The 15,838-nt window shown below is 46.2% G+C and overlaps 1 protein-coding gene across 1 annotated transcript; it reads left to right on the forward strand.

Moving 5' to 3' along the window:
- The first annotated feature begins 2,688 nt into the window (after nt 1-2,688).
- Nucleotides 2,689-15,838, forward strand: FBXO47 (F-box protein 47). Its single transcript, XM_065699090.1, has 13 exons — nt 2,689-2,767; nt 2,927-3,011; nt 4,164-4,308; nt 6,078-6,284; nt 6,703-6,873; nt 9,593-9,669; nt 10,211-10,288; nt 11,284-11,392; nt 12,272-12,448; nt 12,539-12,685; nt 13,295-13,437; nt 13,832-13,991; nt 14,904-15,838. Exons 4-13 carry the CDS (start codon nt 6,104-6,106, stop codon nt 15,023-15,025), a joined length of 1,365 nt encoding a protein of 454 aa, XP_065555162.1. The 5' UTR covers nt 2,689-2,767; nt 2,927-3,011; nt 4,164-4,308; nt 6,078-6,103; the 3' UTR covers nt 15,026-15,838.

The following is a 15,838-nucleotide window of genomic DNA, read 5'->3' on the forward strand; positions in this document are numbered from 1 at the left end:
TTGCTTCGCTTGGGAAGGAAGGATGGGAATAACTTCCTTTCTCACAAACAAATTGTAAATGGGCTGGGATTTGTGAGATACTCGCAGAGGCTTGGGGGGAAAGGGGTGCTCAGTGGAGGCTGGAACCACTTGCTAAGGTGACTGCAAGTATCAGGCACATCCATCTCTGCAGCTGGTGGTTTCCATCTCTTACACACACTAAAACAACATCAAAATCTTAGGCAGAAGCTCTTCCCTGTGAGGGTGCTGAGGCGCTGGCACAGGGTGCCCAGAGAAGCTGTGGCTGCCCCATCCCTGGCAGTGCTCAAGGCCAGGTTGGACACAGGGGCTTGGAGCAAGCTGCTCTATGGAAGGGGTCCCTGCTGGTGGCAGAGGCTTAGAACTGAATGACCTTGAAGTCCCTTCAGCCCAAAGCACTCTGTGGGTCTATGGTTTAATGACATGCTCACACACAGCACATTTACCTCCGAACCTCCTACAGGTTTTAGGGGCCCAACAGTGCTCACTGCCACTGTTTCTGCCCCCGGCAGTAGCAGAGCACCAGAGACAGAGCTGGTATTTTTACCAGTTACATCATGATGCTCACACGTTCGGTGTAGGCAGGGCAAGGATAAATTAGGTACACAAGGCAAAGCCCCTCCTGCATAGAATAAGCCGTTAGCGCTCTAGCAAAACCATCGCCCGAGTTTAGAACAACTCAATTGTACATTTCCCTTATTAGCTTTCATCCTGTCAGCTCAAACCAGTTTACAAACAGCGACGACGAGATTAGAGCCTCAAATGGGAGAAGAAATCAACTGTGACTCATTCAACCAATTTAAACCAAACAGGAGATAATACTTTTACCCTGGAATGTAATTAAACTGCAGAACGCAGTGGTGTTGCTGTGGTCCTTCATTATGCCCATCACTCTGGAGTTAAATGTAGGTCCATCAATGCACATCAAACATGTTCGGATGTGGTTTTGGACACAGGAAACCCTTAAACTGCTGTCAGGCTCCAGAAAGCTGTAGCAGGATATTCCATACGTGCCCCATTTTATCATATTCTTTCCCCAAGCAGTGGGGGAACCACTCGAAACATTGGTCCGGGCATAAATGAACACGTCTGAAATCCCTTATCCCGGCATTCCTGGAGTGTAACTCTCTCGTGATGGAACAGAGGCACAGACCAGGAAACAGGGATGGGGATGAGGAGGAGGAGTGAAGGGTTAACAGAGGCACAATCCAGCTGCAGGAAGGGATAGTCGGCAGGGATACTGCTGGCTGTCTCCCAGATGGCAAAGGGTATAGGGATACTGAAAGGCTGAACATAGCTGGTGCTGCCCCGCTGTCTGCTCAGGCTGTGATGATGCCTTGGAGGCACGTTGTCTAATTCACCTCCTCAGCAAAAATCCTGCCGTCGTGGTTCCACCCTCGTAATTCCCACTCTCGACGCCGCTCCTTTAAGCAGCATTATCATTTATCATAACACCAAATGATGCCGTACCATTCCTCGTTCGGTTTGGGGTGACCTTTCCTTCGTTTCTGTTCCAGTTTCGCTAAGGAAAGCTCTTCCTTCAATGAAGTTCCAGAGCGCAAACCAACCAACCCAAACTGCCTTTGGGGGGAGAGAAAACCCTACAGGGAGCAGCCCTTTAATCGAGCTGCAGCCCTCTGCTGCCATCGTATGGGAGCTGCCTTTGGAGCAGCAGGAAAACCTCTCCCGAGGGTTTCACTCACTTATCCCCGACAGAAGCAGTTATTTACAGGCAGCTACTTCGGAGGCAGGGTTTGTGAAAGGAAATCGTTATTTTAAACGAGCTTTTTAGTGAATACCAACTGTTTGCTGCCCTAACAAAGCGCGGCGGCTTGCCACGGTGTTCGCATCGCAGCACCACGGGATAATGCTGCTTCACAGCACGAGCATCTCCCCGCTGCACAGCGATTCCGAACTACTTGGTGCACGCAGCACAGCCTCTGCTAACTGATGTTGTGCCATGGGTTTGATTTATAACACTACAGCTTTGCTCCAAGACATACGCTACCTTAGAGCAGCTCCAGTGCCTAAAGGGGCTGCAGGGAACCTGGAGAGGGGCTTTGGACAAGGGCCTGTAGGGACAGGCCAAGGGGAATGGCTTTGACCTGCCAGAAGGGAGACTGACACGGCAGGGGTTGGAACTGGATGAGCTTTAAGGTCCCTTCAATGCAAACCGCTCTGGGATTCATTGCATGATTCCATAGGTGTCCTAACACCCGTAACTCGCAGAGATGCTCCTCGTGGTACCCCACAGCAGGACGTGCCCACACACAAACCCCATTGCACTTCAGACGCCGTCCCCAACCACTCATCCCGATGGGAGGCCCGCGGACACCGAACCGCGGCAGGGAGCCCGTTCGCCCCACAAGGAGCAGGGGCCAGCCTCGAACCCTCAGCCCCAGCAGTACCGCCCGCCGCTGCAGACATGGCGGCCTAAAGGTATTAATTATTCACGAGGGGCGTGGCCACGCCGCGCTCTCCGGCTGCGGATTGGTGGAAACGTCATTAATTATTCAGTAGGAAGGCGAGGCTCTCCCTGCCCACCCACCCCGCATTGAGAGCGGCAGCGGGCGAAAAGGCGGGACCCTCATCATTACGAACTCATTAGCATGCAATTAAATCATTAAGGGCTTATTAAAGCACGGTAATGGCGCAGCGCCGCAGCAGCACCCCTCGGCTGCCCGCGGTCCCCGCTGCCCTCCAGCTCCATTGACACCCAGCGCCCTGAAGCTGAGCCGCGTTGCTTTATGTCAGTGTTCTCTGCTCCCCGGTAACGCTCGCAGCCCCCCTTCAGCCCCTGAGGGAGCGATGGGTGGCTGAAATCATGCTTTAAATAATTAATTGTGAATAATAATAATATAATACTGACAATAATAATAGTCTTTCCCATTCCCCCCCCCCACCCCAGGGTCTCCTCACCCCACACCCCTGTGGCTCCCCTCAGACGCAGGCGCCCCGGCCGGGGGCTGTTGAGGCCAGGGCCCATCGCTGAGGTAAAACACAGCTCCCGTCGTGCTCTCTGTAAGCAAGCATCAACTTGAGACCGTCTTTAGTGCCCGGGGTAGGGTTTGGGGGTGCAGGTGCCCCTTTTTGGGGGGCTGAGGGGGGGGGGGTGGAGGGGAGCGCGGCCTAGCTGGTCCTTCGGCCTAAAGGTGTGTCATGGCGTGGCTAAATCCAACCCGAAGGACAAATATAACCGACTCCATCCATCCAAGAGCGCAGCCTGAGAGCAAACCCTGCGGGAGGGGAGAAGCAAGCAGGGGCCAGCGCTCCCCCTCCATGCAGACCCCGGAGGGAAGGGTCCTCCCTCATGCCAGCCGCCATGAGCAGGGGCAGGGCTCCCAAAGCAATGCGTTGCGCTCATGGCTATCCCCCACCGAGGTGCTTTTAGTCGGCACTAGCAGCACGATGTGAGTAATTTAAGGACGTAGTAAAGTGTTTAAGATGCAATTATACCTTTAGCGTAAGTAAAATGATGGGGGTTGTGCGTTGTGTGTGGGCCGGGGGGCCACAAGTACAAGCAGGGCCCTCGAGGTTTGTCCTCCCTCGCTTGAACCTGGGCCTTTTTATTTGTGCTGACAAGGAAAAAACTAAAGAAACAAGGGGGGAAAAAATTCCCCTTTGGAGCTAATATTGGAAGCAAATGGTTCCGTGCTCTTTGTGAGGAAATGTTCCAAACCCATCTCCAAAGTAAACAATAAATGTTTGCCAAACCCTAACATAGGGAAATACCAGGACAACAGTGCATCCATTAGCGGGAGTTTAGCGACTGCTTCGGGACAAGAAACATTGGGAGTTGATGCTTTCTGCATTGGGAGTTGCTGCTTTCTGCTCCAGAAACAAATTAGCTTATAGCAACAAATAGGATGACCCTTCCTGGCTAATGTTCTGCCCTTAGTTTGTTAAATATTTAACGTTTACCTTTCAATTTCCAGCCTGGATTAAGCAGTTCTCTAAACAAGCCATATCCCGGCAGCAGATGGGGATGCGCAGACCACAGCCCTGCTCTGGCTGAACTCCCTAAGAAAGAAAACCCCACGTTAAGTCAAAGAGGAAGCATATGGGAGCTTTCAGTAAAAGTCTCTAAGCTTTTGGCTTTGAAACTCACTGTGGTAGTCGGTTTTATTTACATTGTTTTTATCTAGCTCCTCTCTAGATTCCAATAGTGGGAGTCAATTCAACTTCAGTCAGATTGAACGGGAACAGACCGGAATTGGCTGAATTCTGCTGAAAACCTCCCTTGTGGCAAAGTGGTTTTATCCTTCCCTATAACCCAATTGCAGACCCAAGGTAAGATGCCATAAATCCTCCCAGTACAGTCCTGCTGAGGACAGGAAGGGGATTGGGGTGGACAAGAAAGTAGCGTAGGGCTGCAACTTTATGTCTAAAGTATGAATCTGAAATATGTATCAGGTTTAGCCCGTCTTGAACGCATTTTAGTGGTTATAAACAGGAGTGGAGCTGCTTTGTGCATTGTGCACAAGGAATTCAAGCTATCTTCAGTCCACACTTGAGCGTAGACATTTCCAACTGACTTTAGCCCTTGCTTTTAGAAGGTAAACATTTATCCATATACACCTATGTTTATCTATAAGTGGTTTCTTGATTGTTCCTAAAGGTGTTACAGCAGTTTTCTGTCTCAGGCAGTGCAAAAGCTTAATGAAACACTAATTTTCGGAGCAGTTATTTTGACTCACGAGCCTTGTGAAAGTTTAAGCTTGGAGCTTAGAAGCTAGAATTAAACCATACCAAAATGAAAAATGCTTCCAGTGAAGTATAACCTCCTGAAATGCACAATGCAAACTCTATCCAGCACACAGGCCCAAGTCAGCCAAACCCATTTGTAACACTTCCAATGAAATGGCCTGTATTCTTGCAGTTGTCAGGGCAAACAGTGCTTCCATTGTGGATGTGGTAATTTTGCTCAGTGGCACATTAGAGAGGTCTGGCTCTGCAGGCTTTCGTAAGAAATATGAAGGATGTTTGGAACTTGTTTGCTGTAATTTTTGTCAATTTTTAATCTTCCAAACAATGGGGCCTATTCTCCGAGTGTGTTTCCCACTGATGGTAACTGGGATGTTGCACTGCAGCTTGGATGGGGTCCAGTTCTGTTGCTACCAGCGCTGCCAGCTCTTGTAATTACACTGCAGCACTCATTCTCCGTGGCAATTTCCCTGGAGCCTCAGCTGCTGGGATCAAGAAACAGTGTGAAAAATCTCTGTTAAAAAGAATAAGACTCAAGGTAGCGAGGCGCTAACTCTCACTGGTGCCTGACAAGGTGAGGTGAGCCTGTTCTAGAGACTCAGAAACCGGAAAGCAAAGCAAAAGAGCTTAGGTATTGATCTTTTAAGGCTCATTCCTTTCAGGCCCTCAGGGTTTTGGGAGAGCCTGGCTCACTGGTTTTCTTTGTTCACATTTGTATATCACACATATATGAAATATATGTCATTATATGAAATACATATGTCATTATATGAAATACATGTCATTATATGAAACTTATGATTACATGAAATCAAGCCACGTGTCAACTTAAATGCTGCAGGAAAAATGATTTGAAGCATCACTTTGTTACTTTTAATCCCTTTTTTTGTATAAGTAGTATAACTGTGTATAAACAGCTATCACTAGAGGAATCAAGTAACATGACAATCCTTTCAATAACACCCCTAGAACTTCATCTTATTCTGTTGAATAGTTGGTGTACCAAGGTAAGAGAACTTTGTTAACCACTGCGGCTTGTACCATCACATGTACTTCAAGAGTTTCCTTTTAGAACTATTTTCCTATCTTCCTGATGTCACACTCAAATGATGACCCCCATGCTTTTATCTTTTCCTCCTTTAAAATCAGCTGAATACTCTGTTCTCCGAGGCATGGAATGAGAACATCGTTTAGTAAATTAAATGTCATTGCACTAAACTAAACCAAATCCTTATCCTATGCATATGACCAGATTTTCATGCTCCATCGCCGTGTCTACAATACGGCCATTTCCTCCTAGGTTTGGGGATGGTATTTTCTTCCTCTGTTAACAGACTTCCGTGTTTTCTCTCCAGGTTCAATTGATGGGACTGACAGGACAATGACCTCCACCCCAGGGACCAGCTACACCTCGATTCCTAATCAGAAATACAGACGCAGCACCCGTCGCTCCAGACAGCGCTGCAACCCTTCGGACACAGACTCCCAATCTCTGTCAACACTTGGATATTTTCAAACACTTCCACTAGAGATCTTTCAAATGGTATTGAATTATCTTTCAGGTGAGAATCTGATAAGAAAAGTCTCACTTCCAGTGTCTGAAGATTACCACAAAAGTTTCCCATTTAGAAAAAGCCATTCTTCGTTAAAGTGGTTTAGCTTTTACCTGGGTGAAGCCATTTGATGCGAGTTATTCTCTGAATTTTCAGCTTTTATGTATGCAGAACCAAATGACCAAAAATGTAAATGATACTGAAAAATTATTTGAAGTGGGTTTCGCCTATTATGTGTGAAAAGTATTCCTTAGATCTCTCCATTTCTGATGACTACAGTTTGTTGGCAAAAGAGATAAACTAATTAAATTTTGGTATATGCGAGATAAATCTTATATCTTGGCCTATTTTTGAGGAAGATAAAGTTATTGACTAACCTTTTGCTTGCTGTGAAGAATTACAAGTATACTGGGTTTTGCCTTTTCAGTGAAGGATATCAGCATGCTGAGCATGGTGTCGAAAACCATCAGCAACCACCTTATGAATTACATCTCAACCTCAGCAGGAAACCAAAGGCTCTTACTGCGAGACTTCCATAACCTTGAGCTACCTGGCAAGGGAGAAGGATCCTATATTTTAGAGCACTACAAATCTCTAGGTGATCCTTTAATGCAAATGGTAACGATTAGAGAACTGAGCTCGGTTAAAAGGTTTCTTCTGTTTTCTGCATTGATCAGTAAAATGCTGAAGATACGGCCCAAATCATTTGTGCAGCTCCCTCTGAAAGTGAAGTTCCTCTCAGTGCCAAATAGCCTGCTCCATTAGCTGGCCAGGGGAGGTGGGAGGAATTACCTGAAATGATTCCAGAGCCTCTTAGTTATGGAAAAAATAATGTATATTCTGCCTCCTCTATGTCGGGTTTTATTTCCCCCCCTATTAAATGGCAAGCAGGGGCTGGGCAGAGGATCAGCTCTCAGTAGTAGGTGTTTCCAAATATAGATTGTTTGGCCACCAGCACTGGAAACTGCAGCAGGAACCCAGGCTCCCAGGCCCCACGCTGCCTGAAGGAAGGAATGTGGCTGCTCAGGCTGCCTTCCTGGAGCACTCTGGAGTAGCTCACATTCCTCAGTGTGGGAAATGCAGCCGCAGCACTTAAACCCAGCCTAACTCTAAAGTGACCAAGGACAGTTGCCATCGGGAAGACTGCTTGACAGTCTCCTTGAGATGGATTGCAGAGCACATTCCGCTTCTTAGGAAAGAAGTATGCTCGTCACAAAAATGTTCTCTCACTCGTCAGCGATTACAATTCTCTTTGGCAGCTCTGGCTCAGAGTTCAGAGACAAAAAGGCATGGAGAACACATTTTCCTCTCACTCTTAGCTTAAGGGCAATGTGAAAATGTCTGTGCTTTGGCTGTCATGGTGTCCTGTGTGCTAATCAAGCTCTTTCTGGGTGAAAAGATTCACATGTTCTTTGTTCCAGCTGCTCAGACCTCTTGTGGCATGGCTAATAGAAACCTAGATCAGAATGAACTGGGTTCTGTGGTAAGGAGGAGCATTGTGCAGCCTCAAATCCAGACCCATTTGCTTTTTAACTTTTCTGCTAATGTTTAAAACACACTTATTCTAACTCATTCTAAGGCATTCTATCAGGGAAGCAAACGAAATTAAAACAAGATTTGATCCACGGCTATTTACTGTTGCCTCCCTGATAGCTGACAGAGAAATGAAATGATGCCATGGTTAGATGTGGAATTATAAGTACAGTTTGAACTTCAGACATTACATAAAGGCAACGGAACACTGTTAAAGTAATTTAGACCAAAGACCTCCTATTGTAAACAATCCTTGTAGGTTTTGAGGTATCTTAAATTAATCTTAGTGGTTTATTTTAAAATGAAGCCTGAAAACCTACAATTCTTTAAAAAACCCCTAAAAATAAATGTCAAAATTAGTTTCACACACAAAAAATGGCAACTTGTGATTTGAACGTAGGTGTGAACGCTGTAGTAGGCCTAGTAGTAAACCAATGCCATGCTCAAAATATAAAGATCATTGGCAACATCTGTGTCATCAGTGGAAGGCTCAAGAGTATGTTTTTGTTCAGAGGTCAGTTGCAAAATCAATATTCACTTTACAGCAGGAAAGACTGGATACAATGGGAAAAACTCATTGCCATTCAGAGAGCCTGAGCAGGAGCTGTACATAAATGTCACTTAAACTCACAGGGGTCTGGTTCCACTCAAGTGCACAGTAAAATCTTCCAGTGCTTATAATGGGGTCAGAATCCCAGCCATGGTTTAAAATGGACTTGAGTTCTAAAGGATCATGGCCCTGTCCTTCTGCACAGGGGGGATTCTGCTGAGCAAACCCAGGAGCAGCACCTTCTGCTCAACCCCTTCACCCACCAGAATTCCCCCTGCTGATGCCTGCCTGGGACATCTCTCTAAAGCCTATTATAGTCCATAGCAAATTGACTTGGTTGAGCTTCGGACGCTGTCATGGGCTGATGAATAAATGATGCCTGTGACACAGGAATGCTTGCACCCTGCTAAAGAAAGAAAGAGTCACTTTACAACGACAGTGAATGCAGAAGGTACTTTTTGACATTGGAGAAGCTGTGTGTTATTTGGGAGACTGACAATTCAGACAAAAAAGGCTTCCTCTTTTTTTCCTCCCCCAGAAAAGTACAAAGTGCATGCTCTTCTGTGAATTTCTTGATTAATTAACTATATATATATACTTATATATAATTCTGGCAAAAGGTTTTGAAGAGCAAGCTGTTAACCCCTTTTCTATCAGTAGGGTAGTTGTTCCACACTATAATGAACTCCAGACTTGGACGTCCTAAACGGACCATTTCAGCCCTGTAGAGGAAAAAGAATTCTACCCCTTAGCTATGTTTTACATTCACACAGTTTAGGATCTTTTCCTTTTAGAGCATGTGGCTATCTTGAAAACAATTGGGGAAGCTCGTCTTTCCGTGATAGAAGGGGAAAACAGCATTCCCCAGGGAACTGTTAGAAGAGGAGCAACGACTAACATTTCTTTCCAGTATTTTTAACTGCTGTAATTCTAAAACCAATAGAGTCATTTTTATAGGGCTCCAACTGTGGCTAACGGGGATTTTACAACAACACAATAAACAAGTTATGGCCTAGGAAGCCTGACAACATTTCTCTAGTAAAAGACCTCACTGCTGCAAGAGTGTGCACCTCTTCTCCAAAGCACAGATTACTCTTCGTGCTGCTCTTGTTGCCTCACAGCAGTTTTTCTGGATGCTGTGTGGATACGTGTGATGGGAGCACTTTTGCTCAGTCAGGAGCACCTCTGCTCTGTGGCTGTACTGACAACATGTACGTGTTTGTTCTGCTCACAGGATTGTTGCTTAAAAGATGCACGCTTCTCCTACCTACTAAAGAGAGGCTGAGGTACATACACAAGGTTCTGTCAAGAGTAAGTTCATGGTCCTTTCACTACTGTTTCTAATTGCCCCTTGCACTTACAACACCATTTCTATAAAGTGCTTACTGTTGAATGATGCCTTTTACTGTCCCTTTGCTGGCGTTTATTACTACTATGTAATGAATTTATTGATTTGAAATCAGCCTCTCTTTAACAAGAGAAAAGCCTAAGCCAGCCTAGACCAAGGCTGTTCTGCAGAGATTTCATATTCCAAGAGCAGTGGGTTTCAGCTTCTCTTCACTTTGTGGACTACTAGAAACGTTGCAGTGGAAGAGCACAGCTCTTCCAGGCATGTTACTCTCCTGGAGGAGACAGGGTTGCTCATCTTAGAGACCATTTGCACACCCTTTTGACCACAGTTTTGGACTTGATGCTCAGCCTTGACATAGGGACTATAATTAGTTTCCTTATACAATAAGGGAGTCCTGTAAGTCTTTTGAATCAGTATTGATGTCCATAGGTAGCACAGAGAATTTTCAGTCACAAGCATTAGCTTCTAGCCAGATAAATCACAAACGTTTTACACTTCCAGGTTTCCTGTTTCAAACTTAATGGTTGTCCAAGTCCTCTGCATTGTTTGGGATTACAGTGCTATGGGGTATTTTTACAGGTACAGTATCTATGGAGACAAGGCAAGTATCCCAAATAGAAAAGAAAAATAAGGCAGTTTTCTAAATTAATCTGTGGTTTTGGAAGTTATTTAGACGTTTAAGATGGTTTTGAGCCTTGGGATGTAGGGGGAAGGTATTTATTCACCCAGTTCCCTGAATTTCCTTTCTGGTTGTTAAAGTTGCTGATTTGACTTGAGAATTCCTTGGTTTGGATTTCACTGCCAACCAGTCTGGATCTTGATTAGCTATTTATTATCTAAGATGACATGGGAGAAGGGGAGCATTTGATTACACAGCTTCAAATTCACAACTCAAGAGGCTTATTTACTGTAATGACTACTGTGATTGCAAAGATGCAGTAAAACACTCCGGGTTGGACTTTTTAACACTGCTTGAGATGTTTGATAGTGAAGTGCTGGAATTGCCATAGTGGAGGCTTTACTGGAGAGTAACTGTAAAATAAAACACAGAAAGAAGTTCTCTCTTAAAAGAACAGGCACCCTGAGCTCATTTAAAAAGCATTTAAGTCTTAGAAACTTGTGTTACACGTGTTCTATACATATGCAGCACGAAAGGATTTGATGATACCAAAACCTGTCTTATCTTTCTGTGGTTAGGAGCTACAGATAATTATTTGTGCTGGGACATTTGTCTTTGTAGCAAATCCCTTTCTGTACTTCTCCACATAAGGTTCCAAACTAAGATCTTGGCCCTGAATGTGGGACACCATTGGCAGCTTTTGATTCTGGGCTGCACTAAGCTTAAGCACAACCTCTGCCATAATGCGCAGCTCCTCTATAGCAGACAATGGTTTCCCTTTGTTCATAAGGAAGGTGCTGTGCAGGCACCACACTCCAGGTATGGCACCGTCCCTCCCTGTTCTTCTGAGAAACGGCAGGACAGATTGTATTGATCTAATAGGAGAAATGGCATTGTGATCGACATCTAGGGCTCAATCTCTTCATTTTCACCCCCTCTCTTTTGTAACCTTCAGATCCTAACAGCAGGCTGGGATGAACTGGAGTGTCACCGGGTTTTTAACTTCCTCTGGGAGCTGAGCAATTTAGCCCGTAAAGTACAGACAGTTGTGAGCAGCAAACCAGGTAATCATCAAAGCAGACAAAAGCCCTACCAGATCGAAACATACTATCAAAGAAAAGGCAGAAAATGGAGCTCCATTACTGCAAACAAAACGTGTCTAGAATTGAGACTGCTTTAACTCTCCTAAGCTTTGTAGCACCAATCCTTTCCAGACTCTCACGCGTGTTCTGTTGGCTCCAATGTTAGGCAGAAAATGGGCATTTGAAGGCAAATACTTCACGTAGATGAATAGAGCTATTTTTCGCTCACCAACATCAAAGATAAATGCTTTTGTCTTTCACACCTATCCTAAAGTGAAGAGAGTTGTCCTGAGAGGCATTTGGGTGTTTTGAATCATTCCGTTATCAAACCAATGCATAAGTTATGTATTTATGCGTATAGTAACATGGACTTGAACCTTTCTGACTGTACACCAGTGCCCGTGAAATCAGCAGGAAAGGAACCAATACAGGACTAAAGGGAATCAGTAAAAAGTCAGGTTTAATGTTTCTAAAACACAGCAATGACGTGGCACACACCTCTCAAGGAATTCTCATGTTACGCAGCAGAGGACTGGCTATTTCTGTGGGACACTATCCGCAGCCACGTACGCACCTTCCTCCTATTTCCACTGATTGATGCCAAACCCCAGAAACCAAAAACCAGCTGAGAGCCCTTGAACCATACATGAGTTGCTGCAGAAAGGTACCACAGGCTGCATCATTAGATTCTATGGCCTGAATTAGTGCAACGTAACTAAAAGAGCCAGAATTTGCTTCAATCCCCCTAGATGCTCTGGGGCAGCTTTAAGAAAATCCTTCTTTTTCTTCCTGTTAAGGAAGACAACATCTGTATCACACTAGGCTTACTGGATTGATAATATCCACCTTCTTTTGCCCCAGGAAGTGCCCAGAAACTGGAGCTGAGGATCAGGTTGTACTGTCGCAGCGTCTTGTTGAACCACTGGATTCATCGCAGCGACTCTGCGTTCTGGCTGACCCGGATTTTGAAGCCATGGCCCATGGTTAACCAAGCTCGCCTGCTGTACATCATCTTTGGGCCAGTGTCCTCTCTTGATGGCGAGTAGTCTTGGCGGGGGTGGGGTCATTTACAGAGTTTGTTTAATTACTTGGTCACTTACCAGCAGTTGTGGTTCATATATTGCTCAGGACACGTGGTTTGGCAGAAAATGATACAAGGACCAACAGATGAAACCAGCCTGAAAGGTCTAGCAGAGGCCATTAAACTGCTGTATGATGCAGAAGCTAGAGAATGGACGGCAGACGATGTCATCAGTCTTGTGGATGAGCTGTCAGGTGTGGTTTCGCCTTTATCATTAATCCATAGGATTATACACTCATGGCCTAAAATCTGGCAGTGAGCGCATTTCCAGCACACGGGTGCCTTGGGAAGCTGATTGTGATATTCCTTACAGTAGCTGCAGCATAACTGGAAAAGGCATTACACGTGGAAGCCAGGCAGTAGCTGGGGAGGAGAGAAACCCAGCACTTCTGACAAATCCAGGCTGTCTTTCCCCATTGTGAAGTATTTTAAGAACCCATGCAGACCTTTTAAAATTCAAGTCTTGTCTAGCCATTAGTGAGGAAACATTGTCCAGGCTGTGTAAGCTGAAAACATAATGGTTGTTCCAGCCAACATGTACTGAACAATGTTAACAGCTACACTGAAAGTTAGTTTGGGGTGAGGTTGTGTCATGAAAGCTATTGTGAAGAGCTCTAACTGCACTGCTGGTAGGAATTGTTTCTGTGACTTCATTGCTGCAACTGCATTCCAGAGGGTATCCCCTCCACAGCCTGGTTAACTATCAAAGCCAATGATTCACAGATTCATGTCACCCAGAGCAGTTCTTGTGGCACTCCTTTCTTTCGTTCAAAGCTGGCTGTAACTCTCTCTGGTTCCTGCAGTGCTTCCCAGGGAGTGGCTCATGGAGAACAATGCTCGGCTGCTCATTCTGAGTGGAAACAACATCTGCTTCACGTTCATGGCCAGTAAAGCTGTGAACGGGCGAGTGGCTGAGGTAGCCAGGCTCACGGTGTTCCTGGCCTTGGTGAGTGCCCCTGAACAGAGCATGCTCAGGCTTTTTGTCTCTTTACCCCCAGATTTGCTTTCCCACACTTGAAAACTGTTGCCCCATCTATTCCTATGTACCAGGAGTAACTCCTGGCAGAGGCTTGGGAACCCTTTCAACCTCAGGTCCCTGTGCAGCCACTGCAAAGCCTGGCCTCGAGGAGAAGTACCACTAGCAGAAAGTGGAGCAGTTCCTCCGTTAGCATGCCAACCACAACAACCACCTCTATGTCCTGATAACAGCCCCTCATTTTCCAGGCCATGGCTACAGCCATGCATTAGAATCAACACTTAATTCTAAGATTTAACCTTGCCATCTGTGGTTTTGTTCCCACCATAAAAGGTGTGTTTCTAATGTTCCCCACGTCCATCAGGTCTGTGAGAAGGACCTGTACTGCATGGACTGGGCAGTAAAAATGATGCAGAAGGTCTGCAAAGTTTTCAGCACTCCAGGGGAGAGAAACTACTTTCTGCAGTGTCTGGAGAACACCTTTGCTCACCTCATCATGGACATGCTTCAGGCAGTGCTGTCTGGTAAGCACTGACCAGGGCAGGGAGCAACACGGTCAGCATGGTACCACATCCCAGCCTCCTTCTTCCCTCACCACCAGAGCAATATGGAGCTGCCTCAAGTGCTTTGATATCATAAAATCAATGTCAGAAGCAATCGTAAGTGTCAATACCTAGAAAGGCTGACAAGAAACCTGGAGAGGAGCTTGGGACAAGGGCTTGTAGGGACAGGCCAAGGGGAATGGCTTGAACCTGCCCGAGGGGAGACTGAGCTGAGCTCTTAGGCAGAAGCTCTTCCCTGTGAGGGTGCTGAGGCGCTGGCACAGGGTGCCCAGAGAAGCTGTGGCTGCCCCATCCCTGGCAGTGCTCAAGGCCAGGTTGGACACAGGGGCTCTAGTGGAAGGTGTCCCTGCACATGGGAAGGGTTGGAACTGGATGAGCTTTAAGGTCCCTTCCAACACAAACCAGGCTGGGATCCTACGATAATTGGGAGAGACATTTATTTTAACGAGTCCCTCTTGCCTAAGAGATTCCCAGTGCCATGGACAGTGGAAGCAACACTCTTCTAAAACAGGTCCCACCAAGCCTTAGGCCCAAGATCCTTCTGGGCTGAGCCTAAACCCAGACTCTGAGCAGTTGCTCCCTGTACCACAGCTTGTCCGCCTCCATAAAGCCTCCAGACTGCTGCTGGAGAGATGAACACCCTGCTCCTGTGTCTTAATGCACAATTGCTCTTGTCCATCTTTGGACAAGCTGGTGAGGGAATGTTGGAGAGTCTCCAGTGTGCTTCCTCAGCTGTGCTGCCCTCAGGTGCAGTAACTGACGCCTCATGCATCTAAGCAGAGGCTGCTGAAAACACACAGGGAGTAGGACTTAGCTTCAAGAAGTAATTTCGTTTCACTGATCATTCGTAACTGCTTTGCTTTGCTCTGGCAGGGGATCGTGATGAAGAGGACAGCAGCTTCTTGAACTTGTTTCACCTTGTAAACGCACAAGCGAACTTCCATAAGGAAATCCTGTACCTGAGCATGGTCAGCCCCAGCAGCAGCACCGCCTGATGCTCCGGGTGTGCCGGACTCTGCTCAAATCCCGCTGGGGTTTTCCAAAGCAGTTTTTTTTCCTAAGCATTTTTCAAAGCAGTGTCCAATTATTTCTTAAACTTCCATTCCAGCAGGAACTGGAGTGGCAGCGGGAGGAGCTAGGGACACATCAGCCCTGTGGAATGAGCTCATGGAGCTGCTGGGACCTCGCAGTGGAGTTCTGGGCCTTTGGCTGCTCTGTGGCAGCACTGAGGAAGGCAGTGGGGGCCTCTCCTTTGGGAACATACCCTGCATTCTTTTCCCACTGTGGCTGTTTGCACACACAATAAAAATGACACGGTTTCCACGTTTGAGGGGCACACACAAATTGAAGAATGTTATCTTAGTTCAGACCCAAAAATATTTGGATCCTTCCATTTTGCTTTCCCTTGGGAATGGGAGGAGAAAGAGGCAGATGTAAGTAGAGAAGTGCAGCTACACTGAAGAGGTCTCTCGCACTAACTCTTAACCCTGGGACAGAAGCACTCTGTATATTCCACATCCCACTTTAGCAGAAAGAGGTGATTCCTGAAAGCCTTTGATGAAGCAAGGCAATTCCCCCTCAGACCACAGGCACCTTCTAACCATAAACCAAGAAACTTCAGATCCCCCTCCCTGCCTTGTGTGAGAACCAAGCTGTTGAAGGTTGTTGTAGGCCTTAGCTGAGTTGAAGATACACATTAAACCCATGTAGGCTAAGATCACTGTTTCATTAAGGTACATAAATGTTTGCTCCTTAGGAAAGGTTTTGGTTCTCTCCTATATTGCCTTCAAGCCTATGTGATGCATAAT

This window comes from Lathamus discolor, chromosome 20 (genome assembly GCF_037157495.1).
Source record: "Lathamus discolor isolate bLatDis1 chromosome 20, bLatDis1.hap1, whole genome shotgun sequence".
NCBI lineage: Eukaryota > Metazoa > Chordata > Aves > Psittaciformes > Psittacidae > Lathamus > Lathamus discolor.

What these genes read in the sequence shown, in the direction of transcription:
- FBXO47 (XM_065699090.1), top strand. Translation starts at nt 6,104, where the DNA reads ATGACCTCCACCCCAGGGACCAGCTACACCTCGATTCCTAATCAGAAA. An exon ending in GGTATTGAATTATCTTTCAG is followed by an intron (nt 6,285 to 6,702) that starts GTGAGAATCTGA and finishes TTGCCTTTTCAG; the next exon opens with TGAAGGATATCAGCATGCTG. An exon ending in GCTATGGGGTATTTTTACAG is followed by an intron (nt 10,289 to 11,283) that starts GTACAGTATCTA and finishes TGTAACCTTCAG; the next exon opens with ATCCTAACAGCAGGCTGGGA.